Source organism: Bubalus kerabau, chromosome 1 (genome assembly GCF_029407905.1).
Source record: "Bubalus kerabau isolate K-KA32 ecotype Philippines breed swamp buffalo chromosome 1, PCC_UOA_SB_1v2, whole genome shotgun sequence".
In the NCBI taxonomy this organism is placed as follows: domain Eukaryota; kingdom Metazoa; phylum Chordata; class Mammalia; order Artiodactyla; family Bovidae; genus Bubalus; species Bubalus kerabau.
The window spans coordinates 74733856-74751305 of record NC_073624.1 but is presented as its reverse complement, the minus strand read 5'-3'; the positions used below and the strand labels follow the sequence as shown (position 1 = coordinate 74751305).

The window sequence follows — 17450 nt, the reverse complement described above, 5'->3', positions numbered from 1 at the left end:
GAGGTGTAAAGATGAACTTGGTGGAATAATTCTGACTCTGCTTATGGGTGTTACAGAATAAAAAGATGCCTGTTCGGCAGACACTCTGTGACTTTCAATTTCTTATTCTTTTCACCAAACTGTTGGACCTCTACAGATACCAATTCAAAGAGAATGACAGATCAGTTACAAACTTTGCAGATGCAAGCCTTCAGTGAAAACCCTCTGGTGTTAAACTATGATTATTCTTCCTTTACATTTCTTTGAAGATTGTCTTTGTGGAGTTAAATGTCAGATTATGAAATGTAAATTTAGGACAACTGATTCAAGAAGTTTGATATAGCTTTCCCTCAGACTCCTGGGGGCATGGGTTTGATCCCTGTGCTGTGCTTAGTGGCTCAGTCGTGTCTGACTCTTTGCAACCCCATGGACTGTAGCCTGCCAGGCTCCTCTGTCCATGGGGATTCTCCAGGCCAGAATACTGCAGTGAGCTGCCATGCCCTCCTCCAGGGGATTTTCTCAACCCAGGGATTGAATCCAGGTCTCTTGCACTGCAGGCAGATTCTGTACCATCTGAGCCACCAAGAAAGCCCATGAACACTGGAGTGGGTAGCCTATCCCTTCTCCAAGGGATCTTCCTGACCCAGGAATTGAAACTGGGTCTCTTCCATTGCAAGATTCTTTACCAGCTGAGTTACCAAGAAAGCCCCAATACCAAAATCCAAGAATGCTCAAGTTCCTTATATGAAATCACTTTATGCAGTCGGCTCTAGGGAATCCGTGGTTGGTTGAATCTGTGGATTGGGAACCCTCGGAGAGCTGTGCTTGAAAACTTTACATTGGTGTGTGCAGAGGTGTGGGTGCGCAGTGTGTAGCAGGTGCAACAAAATGACTTGTGAATGTCTCTCTCCTTCACCTGTTTTGACCAAACTTTATTACTCATTTAATGGAGTCATGACAAAGAGGAGGAATCAAAACACAGGGGGATCACAGAGGCTGTTATGTTTATTGTGCAGAACAGACAGTGATAATCCACTAGAGAAATATTTTCAACAAGCAAGCGATTCAAAGTACAATCATAGACAGCAACTCTACATGAAGAACAAAGTTAGAAGACACTCAAAGAAACAGGGAGAAAGTCAACTGCAGTTCAACGTCTTGATACTTTTCTCCTGGAAACATACCTAACTTCAGAAATGGTAGAAAAGTTAAATGTCCAGTCTTACTTAGCCTGAGACCAACAACAGCAAAGAACAGTCCTATAAAATTTATCTCCCACAAAAATAAACTATATATATAAAAATTTTATGATGTTCTTACTGTTCCATTGGCCACAAGCTTTTTTTCAGTATGAAAAATGAGGTATACTGGGGCTTAAGAGGTAGTAGTGTGTTTTGATTGTACAACGTATAGGAAATAAGAGAGTAACTTCATCAGAGATGGAAATGACTGGGTGTTCTGAGTTTGGCCAACATGAGCAACTGCTTCAGTTGTTGGCCAATGAGGTTTCAAAAGACCCAACCCAAGATAAGGAGTGGGACTTCCATTTTTATGAGCCACTGTTTATTTGCTTATTAAATGCATAGTTAACAGTACTGTTGGGTTTTAATTCTCTCCATAGCTCCTTTGGTGATTCATAACAGTGAGCCCGTCTCAGAGAGGTATGTGGTCTTTGAAACGACCTCCCTGAAGCGGCTGGAAGAGAGATGGTTTTGAGTTTCATTTGGTATCAGTGCTAAAAGCCAGACTGACACAAGCCGTCATGAGAAGCTACCTCTTGGCCCAGTTGATAATACCATGTTAAAAAGTCAGCACACTCACTAGGAGAGAAAGGAATAAAAACTCTACATAAGAAGCGTTTAAAATAAATCTGGTTGAGACATATTACAAAAATCACATTTGTGTAAAATACATGAAAATATCTGTCAAGCATTTTTTCATAGTCAACTAATCTTCAAAACATATTTTTGATTGCATCATGCAAAAGCTGAGCTTGTTGCATCTCACCTACAAAGCTTCAAGTTTCTTTGAAGGTTGGCTTTATTTTATTTGCAAAAAGTATGTAAAAACCTGTTCCTTTCTATCAAAAAAGCCTTTTACAAAAATAGTTTTGATGAGGGTTAGCTGCAGTCTGAAATATTTCAAACATTGACAAAAATGAAGGCTGCAAGTAACAAGTTCATTCCTTTTGAAGTCTGGAGGTAGGTCTTTGCAAGTCAATTAGTCCATTTCCTTAAACAATTCATGTGAGGTACAAACTTGGAAGGTAATATTTAAACATAACAGTCAAATTTTGTGTGATGTGTAGTGTGATGGAGGAAAATTATCCTTAAGAACCTAGGAGCGACTTGGTTAAAAACAAAAATTCAAGTTACTGTAGAAAATCTAGCAGAGAAGCTGAAACAAGTATTTGTAAAATTTTAATTAAAAAAAAAAAATCCCATAGAAAAATACATAGCCATGCTGAAACACAGTAAGGAGACTGCTTCTTTAACTGTAAATAAGTGGACAAAAAAGAACCGTAGATGATTTGTATCACCTACCCATTGCGTTTTCTTTTCTTGCATTGCTTGTGTATAGCAGCATGTAATAAGTACTAAACTGTAAATTAATTGTAACATTCAGAGGTAGTATTGAGCAGTGGGTTTGTATTGCATCTCTGGCTAAAAGTGCAGTTTGAATGAAGAGATGGTGAGCTGAGGTCAAGCACCTCATCCAACCATCCTATGTCAAAACGTATTACTTGACGTAACACATAAGCTTCATTTGAGGTAAGTGGTATTTAGGTCTTTCACGGAAACTGATAAACAATGAAGAGAGAGAAAGATAGGAGAGAGAGAGCCTGCTTTTTTTTTTCTGTCCTTTAAATTGTAGTATAAACTATAGCAAAAGAAATTTGGATTTCGCTCCTCCCACCTCATAATCCAGGTTAAATTCCTCATGCATTATTCTGTTGTACCTTTTCATTAAATTACAAAGAGGATAATTTTACTTGTCTAGGTTCCTTAAAAATGCTTTGAGGCTGACAAGTGTGATTTATTGCTAAATGGCATTTGGCTCTGTAGGAAGTAGATTCTACCCGGATGAGGGTTCCTGAAAATAAAAAAACAAGGGCTGTGAGTAAATTTATTACTCCTGCAGATATGTGGTGGCATCCATAAATAAAGGAGTTGGCAATCAGAGTTTGCGTACTTCCCTTTTTGAAAAGTGAATATCACCTTTTCTGGTTTGTTAAGCTGGATGAACGGATACATCAGCATTTCGTCTCATTTAGAAATAAAAGTAAAAATTAAAAAAAAAAATCATCAAGTAAGTGTCTACAAGGTTATATGAAAAAGAGAGAAGTAGTAGCTAGTCCTATCTTTGGTGTTCTACACAGAAGCTTCACTACTGAGCGGGCTGGGTGGCGTCTGAGGTGGCCAGTGTTTCCCACCACGCCTGGCCTGGAGGAATGCCCGGTGTCACGTGGGTGACACGTTTCTGGTTTGGATGCAGTGCAGTGATTGACTAAACCCGATTCAGAGGTTTTTTTCTCATCCACCCACTCCTGCTTATCAGATCCACAAACTATTAGTAGGTTATGGAAAAAGAAAACAGTAATTAAAAGTTGCATTGTTAAAACTGTGTCCCCTGTGTTTACAGCAGTTTCTCACTAAACCTGGGACTGTGAAGGGATTACAAAGAAGGTGATTAATATAGTCCTTTTTAAGGTTACGTGACTTCTCCCATCCCCACCCCCGCCCCGCCCCCGCCCCACCCCCTCACCCCCAACCCCAGATGAAAGTGGAAAGACCATGGCGATAGAGAGTAAGTGGTCACTGCAGTGTCTTCTCCCTTCAAAAGATTCAACTGCTGCTGAGGTAGAAATTGAATGTTGGCGCCCCCTAATCCTCTTCCGCAGACTCTTGTGAGGATGTCTCTTCAGTCTCCTCCTGGAACACACAAAGGGCACAACCATTACATTGTGTGGTTGCTCTGACTAATGGTTCAGAAGTGACCTGTTTCTACAGCACATTATGCTGGCTTCAAAAGAGGATGCGGATGACTGGCAAGCCCCTCGTTCCCAGGGCTTCTTAAACCATAATTGAGGAATCAAGGTGTTGTTTTTTCCCAGAGCCGTCATTAGCCACTGTTGACTTAAGGCTTGACATCATGGCGGCTGCTCAGCAGATTCAATTGTCTGCCATCCAGAGAATGTCAGGCCCGTGTGAGCTTACTCACCAACGAGAGGGAAAAAAGACATGGATAAATTTTTTCCCGATGGCTCACCAGTCATCAGTTTTAAAAACTAGCAAATCAAGTGGAGGGGATCCATTCCTGAGGCACAAAGGAAACATGTCCTGCAGATATTGGAAATCATAGCTGATGCTCTTAGGGTGCTTACTTGATGCTTTTAGGGACTGGCTGGTATTATTCCCATTCTACAGGTGAGAAAATCAAGGCACAAGAACTCATATACCCAAAGCTGCAGGGCCAGGACAGCCAGGCTTTGGGCAGAGTCAGATGGGTGTTGGCACTCCTGTGTGACCAAAATGCTACCACCACAGTGAGGGAGGCAGCATGAAGGCAGAGCCTGAGAAAGGGCTGCAAGAGCTGAGGACTCACTTCCTTTCCAAATGGATTTCCTCCTTGTATTTATTAAAGCACATTGTAAGACAATGACCACAGTCTGCCATTAACAGCTCAATCTCAGTACTAAATCCACACCAACCAAACATTTAATGGTAGGCTGACCAAACAGAGAAAATCTAATATATATGTTTTTGCAGGGCCTTCTCTTCATAAATCTAATTCTCCCTTCTCTTTCCCTTTTTTGATTCCTTATGGCTCTGGAATTTGTTGGAGTTTCTGCAAGCCGGCTTGAGCTGTAAAGTTCTCTTTCCTTTTGCTTATTTAACAAATGTGCAGTACCTTTCAGGACATGGGTGGTAAAGCGGAGACAATAAACATTTCTGATAAAAGCGTCCTTAGTGACAGGATGATTTTTATCAAATGCTGTACACTGTCTCATAAGACGGCATGTGAAAAAGATCTGGGAGAAGAAGCAAACATTTACTCCTGCAGCAAACTTTAGGAATGGCCAGCTTCAAACAGCTTATAACAGTCTTCATACTTTAATAGATTTGATTTTCCACATGGCTTCATTTTGTCTGGGTGGCTTACTGACACAATTTATACCTCTCTTCCTTTCCCAGGTCACTACAGTACACCATTCAGTAACGCATGCCTTAAAGCTTGTCTGCATTATATGACCAAACTTCCATTCATTAGTGTTTGAAGCACTTCAGCTGTGAAGGAACTCCTAAATGCTACCATGTGTGACGCTTTTGCGTAAAAGCAGCAAAAGGGAGGGGAAAAAAAAAGCCCACATGAAGGGGCACCCACAGGCTCACATGAATGCACACGCACTCACACACTGTATCCTGAGCTTTAATAGGCCACTGCTTATTGCAAACCCTTTGCCAAAGGTTTCCAACATTCTCTTCCCCCTACCCAAGATTGAGGGAGCTGTAAATCCTGGGAATAAACACACATACAAATGAATGGATTACAGCTTAAAAAATATAACCACTGCAGCATCAAGTCATGAGATTTCACACTGGTTTTGTTTAGTCTGCTTTGGGTTATGTAGGAAACGTGGAACGTTTGCAGCCACCTCCCCTCTGCTCCCAACGCCCAAACTGGGCTTCACATATTTAAGCAGCAGGTTTATACCTCTTGATAGGCAACAGGCCAGGATCCTGAGATTCTCCATGTATGGAGTCCTGGCCACAAAGGAGGATGGGAGGGGACGGACACAAGAGTTGAGCCAATGTTCAGCCGCCCTTTGACCTTGTCTTTACACTTAATATTTAAATTCCAGAAAGTCACTTAAGTTGTTCGGCAGATACACTCTTCAACCATCCCCAAAGGACTCACTTCTCATTAGGACAGGAGGTATGGACTTAGGTGGCTACCCTGAAACAGACTACGGCGTACAAGCTGGCAGATAGATTTGATTGCTTCTTGCCCTGGTTAACAAATTAACAGAAGGCTGTCAAGTTGGAAGGCCCCTGGGGCCCCAGATCAACCTGTAATTATTCCATTCCTAACTGTTCAATTTTTCTAGACTATCTGGAAAAAGGTCTTCCGAATCCAGAAGGACATCGAATTTTCAGGCCATGAACTTACAAAGATCTTGCAGTAGATAGGATGTGATCAGCTTCTCAAAACATTCCCAGAAACACTGCTTGATTTGAGTGAGCTCTTGTAGCTCACTCTTGTAGCTCCTGATATGGAAGTGGTTTATTTAGATCCCTTAGACACAATTCAGCCAAAAATGACGGTCCCTCATCCTCATATTGTTTCCTTTACTTAATGGTTCTTAACACAACACGGAGAGTTGTTTTATTTCCATGGACACTGAAATGCCTCTGCTAGTGCTGGCTTTCTAACCAGGATGCCAGAGGGTGGGAGCCTCACTGGGTCAAACTTTGGGAGGTCATGTAGCTCTCACATGCTCAGGATGAAGGTTCTCACAAGTGCTTGGTCTGTGGAGAGTTCTCTCTTCTTGGTATAGCCCTGACTGGCCAACCTCTAAAGGATGACACGGCTGCCAGGGGGATCATGTTGGAGGTGCATGTGAAAGGTGGCAGCTCTCACCTCTGCAAACCCCAGTTCTCACCCTTCCAGTAACTTGGCCTTTTGCTGTGACAGAAAGTATGTGTGTAATTAAGAGAAGAAAAATCTTCAATTTTTTTTTCTTTTTGGTTCCACAGTTTACTGACTGAATTGGGGCAGGTGATTCAATAGCAGATTGCAAAGTAAGGCTGGGAGAGAAGAGTTCTTGCTTTCCTTCTCAGGAACCATCTGGGTCGTGGATGCATGATGATGAAGTCAGAAGACTTCCCCAGTGGCACAGTGGATAAGAATCCGCCTGCCAATACAGGGTACATGGGTTCAATCCCTAGTCCAGGGAGATTCCACATGCTTCAGAGCAACTAAATCACAACTGCTGAGCCCAAGCTCTAGACTCACAGCTCCTGAGCCTGTGTGCCGTAACTACTGAAGCCTGTGTGTCTCAGAGCCTGTGTTCTGCAACAAGAGAAGCCACCACAATGAGAAGCCCTCACACTGCAACTAGAGGAGCCCATGCTTGCCACAAGTAGAGAAAGCCTGAGCTAAGCAACGGACACCCAGTATAGCCAAAAAAAAAAAAAAAAAAAGGATGGGGTCAGAAAATCCATGTTCAGCTGCTGACCAGACTTCATACAGGGCCCTTCTGTGGTGCAAAGAGTGGACAGACAGGAACCAGAGATGAAAGGAAGATGCATCTGGTCCTGACATCCCCCAGGAATCTTATTTTCACAGCAGAGTAGCTGGTAGGAACCCCTGAGATTCAATCCTCCTAAGTAACTTAAAAGACACTGCCATTTGCTGTAGGCAATAGATTGGAACTTGAAGTATTTAATTAAATTGCTTCATGTTCGCAGCATATGGCCAAAAGATCTTTGAGCTTGGGTAGCCCCCCAACGGCAGCTCTGAGGCAATACTGAGTCGTTGAAAGACTGTCGCCAAGCACTCTCCACATCTCATTAGGGGCTAGTTGGCGAGGTGGGAAAGCCAAGCAGCCGCAGTCTGGTCAAGGAGGCTTACTGTTGGAATGGCGCTTCAGGAATGTAGGATAAAAGGACTTTTCAAAGTGAAAGTGCACAGTGACATTTTTATGAGCACCAGCCACTAAGGCCTCTAAACACTGAACAGCCCCCAGCCATCCACTCAGTTACCTTACAAAGACCACTGAGGCTGCACCACACGGGGGTGAAACACGTGGATTTTTTTGGCAGAAAACTGAAGAGAGGGAAAAGAAAGTAGGCAGAGTTGGAGAACTATATTTTTATTATGACTGCTGGAAAAATTGCACTCATTTTGCCTAAAGTTTTTCTTTTGTTCCCCCCAAAAGGAATTTAATAAGTGTAACTCTTTCATTGCTTTCATTACGCTTGGGGGAAAAAACCCACTAAAACCTAGAAAGAGAGTTCTCACCTCTCCCCATTCTTTTGATTTTGTTCAGCATGATGCATTTGGCATATACCCTTGGATGCACTTTTGCTCACTGATTCAAAAGGAGGAAGAAGACATCCCAATATACATCCTGATCCCCTCATGCTGGATGGAATTTTTCAATGTGTTAGGCGTTTAACCATAGGTCTTACCACCACAGGCAAGGGTGAGGGTGTGCACTGGAGGAAGGTTTAAGGCAAGAGCCGAAGCTCTGGGTTTAATTTTCAGATGCAGACTAAACAGAAGATCTGCAGTGGAAAGGAGGCCAGCGAATTTTCAATGAAACTGAGAAATGGAAATACTCTCCCTGCAAATTACAGGGGTGTTGTCATCATCACGCCCCTCTTTGTGTGTAGAAGGAGGGCTAGTCACTGAAGTCCATGTTGCTTTTAATAAACCCTTATTTTTTTCCCCCATGGTTGCAAAGAATTCTGTGACTCTCTTATTAGAAAGTGCTGCAGGCTACAAATGCATCTGTAATTTAAGCTATGTTGCTAGTAAACCAAACAATACCTAGTCTTCCAGAGAGAGTAGTTATGGTTTAGTGACATTCTTTTTGTCATCTTAGTATGTTCAGTTCCTTAAGGACTTGGAATGACACACTCAAGAGTTTTTCATGTTTGTGAATATCTCAAGCCAGTCCCGCTGGAACAAAAATTATGGGTTCCCCTCCTCTGCAGCAGAGACCAGAAACCAAGTTTTCAAGTTCCATCTGCAGCTAAGTGACCCATGAGACCACAAATCGGACATTTTCTATTTTTTGGTCAGATATTTTAATTTAAAATGGATTGGGGCTGTTTAACTTCATGGAAAGTGATTATTTCCTTCAACTAGGAAAACTTTATGTCACATTTTAAAAAAACGTGTTCAACGGAACCTATATAAACCCTATGATCTGGCAAGTGCAAGGCATTCTGGTGGAAATATTTTTCAAAAGGATGCTTTAGAAGTTGGGATATTTATGGTACCTTATCTTTTTATTAATTTTAGTCTTATGTATGTAAAAATATACAAGCGTCTACCTTGCATGTGTTACCATCAACTTAATAAAAGTCAGTTTTAAGATCTTATTGTGTGTTCAGGTGATCAGTCGTGTCTGCCTCTTTTCAACACTATGGACTGTAGCCCCCCAGGCTCCTCTGTCCATGGGGTTTCTCAGGCAAGAATACTGGAGTGGGTTGTCATTTCCTTCTCCAGGGAATCTTCCTGACTCACGGATTGACCTGTCTCCTGCATTGCAGGTGGATTCTTTACCACTGAGCCACCAGGGGAGCCCTTTTAAGGTCTTACTGGAGGATGTTTGAGGTAAAGAAGGTTGATCCTAGAGATCAATGAACATGGGCACCAGCTCTAGCATTAATGTGTGCATAACTTGTGCCTGGTTCTCACTGTGTTACACAATAATGATAATACCCATCAGCAGGGTGTGAGAAAAAAATGTGACAATGAAATGGGAAAACTTTGAAAAAAGAGTAAAAATTCTGTAAGACTACAGTGTGGAGCTATGATGAGTAATTATAGCTACTCATTTTGTGTTTATTTCTTTATCTGTAGTTCAATGATAGGTAGCTGTGAAAGAAAGGGAAAAAAACCTGTTACTAAAGAATGCCTCCCAAAGAAAACAAAATATGACATCTTAGATTTGTAACACACTCCTGTTTGTCTCGTGCATGCCTCTGATCAGAGTTTCATCCCTGAAAATACTGCAAAGAGAGGTAACATTCATCTCTGGGATACTACAAATTCTTTTCTGGGATGGAAGACTATTTAAAAATATCTTCAGAAGGGAATCACATTTTTCAGATAGACAATTCATTTTATATATAAACTAAATGCAAATTTGGGGGGCTTCCTTTGTGGCTCAGCTGGTAAAAATCTGCCTGCAATGGAGGAGACCCCGGTTCGAGTCCTGGGTCGGGAAGATCCCCTGGAGAAGGGAAAGGCTACCCACTCCAGTATTCTGGCCTAGAGAATTCCATGGACTGTATAGTCCATGGAATTGCAAGAGTCGGACACGACTGAGCGACTTTCACACTAATTAACTGCAGATTTCAGGATCCTGTAAGATGATTTCTGAGGATCACAAACTTTATCAGTTTTCCATGCATACCTCCCAAGTTGCTTCAGTTGTGCCCGGCTCTTTGTGCCCCTACGGACTGTAGCCCTCCAGGCTCCTGTGTCCGGCAGTTTCTAATTCTTATTGAAGGAATATCATGTTTAAAAAATAGTTAAAGATGCAGCAAAAAGATTTTTATATGAAGGAATCACTCAGGAAAAGGAAATTCATTTTAACATTTCCAAAACTATTGAGGAATGTTCTTCTTTTTACAAAGTAGTTTTAAAATGGATAGATTAAAGGCTGCTTAATGGTTTTATTCGGGATGTGTTTATTGATGGCTCAGATTAGCAGAAACATTTTCTCTTTGTTTTCTATGTATATAAAATTGTTCATGATTTGTATTTGTTGCCAGGAAACAACATTTCTGAGTTTTAATCATTATTGCACCAAACATTATTTATTATCCTGAGACAAGGACTTTTGAAGATATACTGTTATTATATCAATAACAACAGTAAGTTAAATAATTCTTCAGTAGAAACATTTCCATGTCCAGCAAACATTCCCTCAAAGTTAAAAAAGTTTCTTGGACAAACCAACATACTTCTATTCAAACATTAAGGATTTTCTTAGAAAGACAGTGTTTTAAAGCCAGTTACTATTTATTCATATTAATTTGGGTTTAGATAATAAGAAGAAATCTTACATATTGAATAAATAATAGCTTTTTATACAACTCACATCAAAATGCATAGGAAAAGCACTCTGCAATATGCAAAGGAAAGCAGACAGACACGGCCATTTAATTTTAGCCTAATCCACAGGCTTTACCACACAGTTAAAGGCAATCATATTAAAAAAAAAAAACCTCTTACATGAAATCTGTCAAGTTCAGAAACACTATATTTTGCCTTTTGGAGTTTTATGTTGTGCCCCAAACTGAGTAATGTTCTTTCACTTCCGTTAGACGTTTATGTCATCTCTGTAAGACATCCCATGCCAAGAAACAGCTGACTTCATCTCGCCAATATTCCTTTATTAAAACTAAGCTAATGACTTCATATGTTTACAGTTGATGATCATTTTGATATGCTTCCTCTGCCCTACCCATGTGCTGTATCTCCTTGAGCTACTTTATTATAAGAGTTAAATGCTGCCTTCTACTTGGATCTCTTCTTTTTCCTTGACCTTTGCAATGTCAGAGGTCAGAGGTTAAATCAAAAATGTATTTCCTATACACAAAACAGTCCCACTCAAGGTGGGCTTTGATATAATTCTTTATGTTTTGCCAGTCGATACCGAACATTTACTGGCCCACAAACTGTTTCACCAGCTTGAAAGAGCATAAGTTGGAAAACAAATAAATCAGCACTCTTTATGACTTAAGCAGCATAAATCACTATTCTCCCTGAGTGAGTAGAGAGTGACTCTTTTTTGCAAGTCTGATTTATGATGAACTATTTACTGCACTGGCCAAGATACCATGTAAAAGATGAGTGTTAGAGAACTCTCCCTTTTTCCTCCTTCCTCCTTTGTATGTCTAGACTAAAAGCCCCCAGTAAAAATGCCTTCTTTGAGAACAAGATGCTGACTGCAATTCATCAACCTGCTTGTCCCAAAGTGAAATCTCTCATTTTGCTCCAAACAATGTTTAGGTTGTCTGAAATATAAACATCCTTAAAACTGCCCTTGAAGTCTCTGTAAAAGCATTCAACTTCTTTTTTTTTTTTTTTAAGGGGGGGAAAATCCCATGATAACCAAGGCTTAGATTTCTTTGCCCCAACACACACCACCCACAAATGATGTTACTCGCAGGTAAAAAGCTCTGTTTCGAAACAGAAAGCTTTGTTTCCAGTCTCTTAGAAACTGAAAACTTTCCAGTTCTCTCACTGGGAAGCTGAAAAGGAGCAGGTTTCTACCTGTCTTAATTGCTAGAGGTGTAGCTTGCCACGGCGCTACAACAATGAGGAAACTGGGTTGAAAGGAAGGAGAACGTAGGATTGTTTAAAGCTGTTTTTACCTTCTGAGTAGGGCTCACGTGAGAAAAAAAAATCTGAATTATATATAAGGACTCACTTCTAATTTCAGTTTAAAATTTTAAAAGGCGGAAATCAAGAAACAATAAGATAGCTAATAAATCAATAAAATCTTTTTAGAAATCTGAGATGGAGTGAGATTTTTCTTCTTATGAAAATTAACACTTGAGAAGCAAAGCCCCCTCTATCAGTAATAATAACCATATATCTTATAAGGTTTCTTTTATAAAAAGAACAACAGCAGCAACAAAACCTACCCATCTCCTACTCAAATTGAGAATGTAATCCATGTGGCTGAGAAATCAACTGCTTTTTTAGCAATCAATGGCTAAAAAACTAGGAAATTAGCTAACTTCTTACTTTATCACTTTAAATGAAAATATAGAATTCTCCAGTAAGCTTAGTTTTCAGTGGTTTTGGAACTTATAAATTTAATGTTAAATATTAGAGATTTTCCCCTTTAGATTTTTAAGGTTATTAACTTTCCCATCAGGGTTACGTGACACACATTGAGGTTTGCAGCTGATGGCACCTGGTGGACTTCCCAAGCACACCTCTGCAGAATGGTTTTCCTTAAATTTTTATTCCTCTCTTGATGTATGTACTTATATACACATATGCACATCTAAATTCTGAGATTTAGCCTAATTCTGAATTTGGCTCCTTGGAATGAATTACGACTTTCTTTAATCCATTTTCAAAAAGTTGCATTCCCAAAGTTCTGAGGAAATTTAAGAAGAAGCAACAGTTAGAATCGGACACGAACAACGGACTGGTTCAAAATTGGGAAGGAGTACGACAAGGCTGTATATTGTCAGCCTGTTTATTTAACTTGAAACACAGAGTACCTCATGTGAAATGCCGGGCTGGATGAGTAACAAGCTAGAATCAAGATTGCCAGGGAAAAAAATCAACAACCTCAGATATATGCAGATAATACTACTCTAATGGCAGAAAGCGAAGAGGAACTAAAGAGCGTCTTGATGACAGTGAAAGAGGAGACTGAAAAGGCTTAGAACTCAACATGAAAAAAACTAAGATCATGGCATCTGGTCCCATCACTTCATGGCAAATAGATAGGAAAAAGTAGAAACAGTGACATTTGTTTCTTGGGCTCCAAACTCACTGCGGATGGTAACTGCAGCCAGGAAATTAAAAGACGTTTGCTCTTTGGAAGAAAATCTATGACAAACCTAGTCAGAATATTAAAAAACAGAGACATCATTTTTCCGCCAAAGGTCCATCTAGTCAAAGCCATGGTTTTTCCACTAGTCACGCATGTATGTGAGAGTCGGACCATGAGGAAGGCTGAGCGTCAAAGAATTGATGCTTTTGAACTGTGGCTTGAGAAGACTCTTGAGAGTCCCTTAGACTGAAAGAAGATCAAACCAGTCAATCCTAAAAGAAATCAACCCCGAATATTCATTGGAAGGACTGATGCTGAAGCTGAAGCTCCAATGCTTTGGCTACATAATGTGAAGGGCTGACTCACTGGAAAAGACCCCGATGTTGGGAAAAAGTGAGGGCAGGAGGAGAAGGCGGTGACAGCGGATGAGATGGTTGGATGACATCACCAACTCAATGCACTTGAGTTTGAGCAAACTCCAGGAGATAGTGAAGGACAAGGAAGCCTGCCGTGCTGCAGTCCATGGGGTCGCAAAGACTTGGACATGACTTAGTGACTGAACAATGACAACAAGCATTTGATGGCATTAGATACTGTAGATGAGAGTCTTTGTAACTTCATACACATGGAATTACATTCAAGCCAGGTGCTTTAGTCCTAATGATAATATGTAGAAATCATCATAAAATTTTCCCTTTGTTAAAAAAATCCTTTATTTTAAAAAGATGCAGTGAAAACACTTAAGGTAAATAAAGATAGTAGTTTTGAACTAATTAGACCTTGGATATTTTTGAGAATACAAATCTCTAGAAATGAAAAGCCAAGCATCCAAAAATAAGTCAGAATGTAATAATATTCCCTGGAATTTATACAACTCTTAAAATGTCTTTTGGAGTACATGAAGATGCACTATTATTTTCCCAGTTCATAGATGGATATATAGGGACCAGAGAGATTAATTCATCCATTGACGGGGCCAGAAAGCAAAACCTAGGCCACCTTATACACTGCTGAGTTCTTTTCTTGGATGTAAAATATTTAATTGTCCTAAAATTTTTGCGACCTCAAAACAGGATCTGAATGTAACCCCTCAAAGTAGTGTTAGAAAGGATACGAGTCTGAGTTAATCCAGACTGCCACATGGAAAAGCCATCCAGGAGGGTATTTTGACAGAAACAGATGGAAAAGAGATTCTTTTGAATGTGGTGTAAAATTTACATTATCCTCCACAAACTTCCGTGTAGTCCCCATGTTTATATAATTCATCACTGTGTCCTTAAGACAATATAGATTAGGAAGCCCAGTGAGCTCATGTTCTTTTTTTCTGAGTCTAAACTCGCTTTTCAAGGGCAAATCTGGAGCACGGTCTGTAAGACAGCAAGACTGATCAGTGAGGACCAACCCAATCCATGTGATTTCTTTGATATTCCTGATTTTCTTGGGACAAAAATGTCTGATGTCACTTACATCATTTCTTGGTGTAGTATTGCCCAATTTGTAATCAGTTTCAGCCACGTGGATAACCTCCACCAGTGATTTACCTGTCTCTGCCTCTTTACTTTTGAATATGCCATTCATCTCATCTAAAACATCTTCTATTCTTTCCCTAAAGAATAATCTATGTCTTCATTTTCCCTTCTGCAACTCAACAATAACAAGATCAAAATTTTTCCGAGGATCATCCCCCTTAGGCGACACAGGGCATCCCACTCATTCATCTGTATCACGCTGTGCCTCATACAGACTCTCATTGTGCATTCATTTGCTCAACAAATATTCCAATGTCTTCTCATATGTGTTCACTGGGTATCTTCATCCATGGCTCTACGTTACTCACTTGAGGAGTTCATACAATACTAATGCGTGGGTTTCCAGACCAAATAATCAGTATCACTGAAGGGTGGGGGCCAGTGGTATGCAGGTAAAAGTTCAACAAGTTGCTCTCCAGTAAAATAAAGTCCTGACTTCTAGTATATATCAATTTTCATGGTGTAACTACTCCCACCAAAATGGATTTCAAGTCACCTACTTGACATCACTAAATATAGAATCTGGAAGAGATACAACTGCCTCACAAGGGCTGGCTCCAGCATACAGCACTGGGTAGGGTTCAGGATGTACACACATTTATAGTTGTCTGTTTTTCAGTATCCGAGGTGGGCTGATTCCAGGATTTGCCTTAGATACTCAAGTCCTATAGTTGGTCCTCACTCCATATCTGTGATTTTGCATCCACCAATTAAACCAACTATGGATCCTGTGGTACTGTAGTAGTTAGTGAAAAAAAAATCCCCATTTAAGTTGACCATCACAGTTCAGACCCATGTTGTTCAAGGGTCAACTGCGTATATTAATATATACAACTGGATATACATAATTATATTAATAGTATCTGTAGTTGACTCCAATATGCAGCCAAGGCTAAGAACCTCTGAACTAGATCACACATTTCTCATATGCAGTGACTGTGTTTTTGTTTGCCTTATCTTCCCTACAACCCCAAGAATAGAGACTGAATCAAAGCTTTAACAGACCACCTAAGATGATTAACCTGTCATTCACAGCCCATGATGTAACAGTGAACACTGCAATATACTTTGACCCCAGTGCACAAAATTATAAATTCATTTTCTCTTGATTTCCCTACTAATGAAGGATGAGAGGATAATATATTTGGGATCTCCTACTTAAAAATGTCAAGTTTTTGTTTATATTTTGCTCTGTTTAATATTGCTTAGAAACATCGTGTGCTTATTTTTAGTGTCCCCTACCGCTCTTGGCTTTTAGGAAAGGGAATAGCTATGATTACGATTTTTTTTTCATGGAAACTCTGTTTTTATTATAAAGCACGTGTGTAATTATTCAGATACATTTTTCCTGTATGCTTATATTTGATTAGAAGCTTCAATTCTCTTTCAAGCTGCATTTGCAAAGAACAGTAGATACAGGAGATTGTCTTTCCCGTGCAAACCAACACTGTCTCAAGAGAACAGGGTGAGAGGTACAGTTTTAGAGAACTCTAGGGAAAAGATCCTACAGATAAATTATATGAAAGATCAACAAAGAACTTGGTAACCTGTGATACTGCTTAATAATTTACTTCGGTAGGTTTTGCATGATACACCTAGGTCTCCTGGGCATTTCTTTCAACCCCAAAAGGGAGAACAGCAAGACATTTTTATATTTTATTATTCACGACATACTTTCTCAATAAACATGATTTTTATGCTTCTAAGTACAGATTATAATTGGAACAAGAGGAACCATAAAGATGGTTCCTAATTTTGATGTTGCCAAAGACTTCAGAGACTCATTCAGCTAAGATCGGAGGGTTCATCAATAGCAAAATTAGTATAAAAACTTTTCAATTTCCAAGCCTTCTTTGGGGGGAATAAGTCAATGAACAGGTATGTTTCTAGTCATGGATCATGATATACTTTGCAGCTATTAAGTCCTGTATTGAGTCAATGGGATGTGGATCATTAGAAGGAAAGGACAAAATTTGATGTTTAAGTATGGGCGAAACACCTCAGAAGATTAAGCATTTGTTTTATATGAGGCACTAAAAGGGTTTATTTTTAGAAGTATTTTTATTTGCTTTGTATACTTTAGGTCTTGACGTCTTTCAGAATTTTTGAAAACCTCAGACTATATATGCTTGACTATGTCTGAAGGATACAACCAGTTTTCAAGAACACTACAGTGCTGACATAATCAAAACTAGAGAAAGACTAAATAAAGGTTATTTGGGGTCATAATTTTTTTGTCTTACTTTTTACATTAATTGGGAGAAAAAAATCACAATGACTGTCTCTTACCTGAGCAGGCTTCTTCTGAACGACTTGTTGTGGCTGAGAAAGAAAAAAAAAAAAAAAAGAATTGTTATAATTTAAAAAGAAACACACACAATGAGAATAATTAAGTATACATGTTTTAAATATTGATACTTGTTGCGAAGACGAAAGTTTCTTCAAAGTTCAAATGGTTTCTTTCAGGTTAAAGGATGTTTAAAACAATTCCCAACTAAGGTCTGTAATACATAGCAGTTACATCAAAATAAACTTGCTATTCTATTCACTTTGTTTTAACTAGCATATCACAAAACTTAGGAAGTGAAAGGGCTTAATTTGTTACAATTTTGTTTAAAAAAACTCAGCTTTATTGAGATATAATTTATATACCATAAAAGTCACCCATATGAAGTGTA

The 17450-nt window shown here is 39.6% G+C and overlaps 1 protein-coding gene across 1 annotated transcript in view; it reads right to left on the bottom strand.

Annotated features, from left to right (window-relative positions):
• Nucleotides 1-3808: 3808 nt before the first annotated feature.
• The window catches only part of HMGA2 (high mobility group AT-hook 2), a 144424-nt gene continuing 130782 nt past the window's right edge, over nt 3809-17450 (bottom strand). The window contains exons 4-5 of the mRNA XM_055579778.1: nt 17062-17094; nt 3809-3911 (exon numbers count right to left, since the gene is read on the bottom strand). Of these exons, the coding sequence (XP_055435753.1) occupies nt 3864-3911; nt 17062-17094 (81 nt within the window). The 3' untranslated portion in view covers nt 3809-3863. The remainder of the gene's footprint in view (nt 3912-17061; nt 17095-17450) is intronic.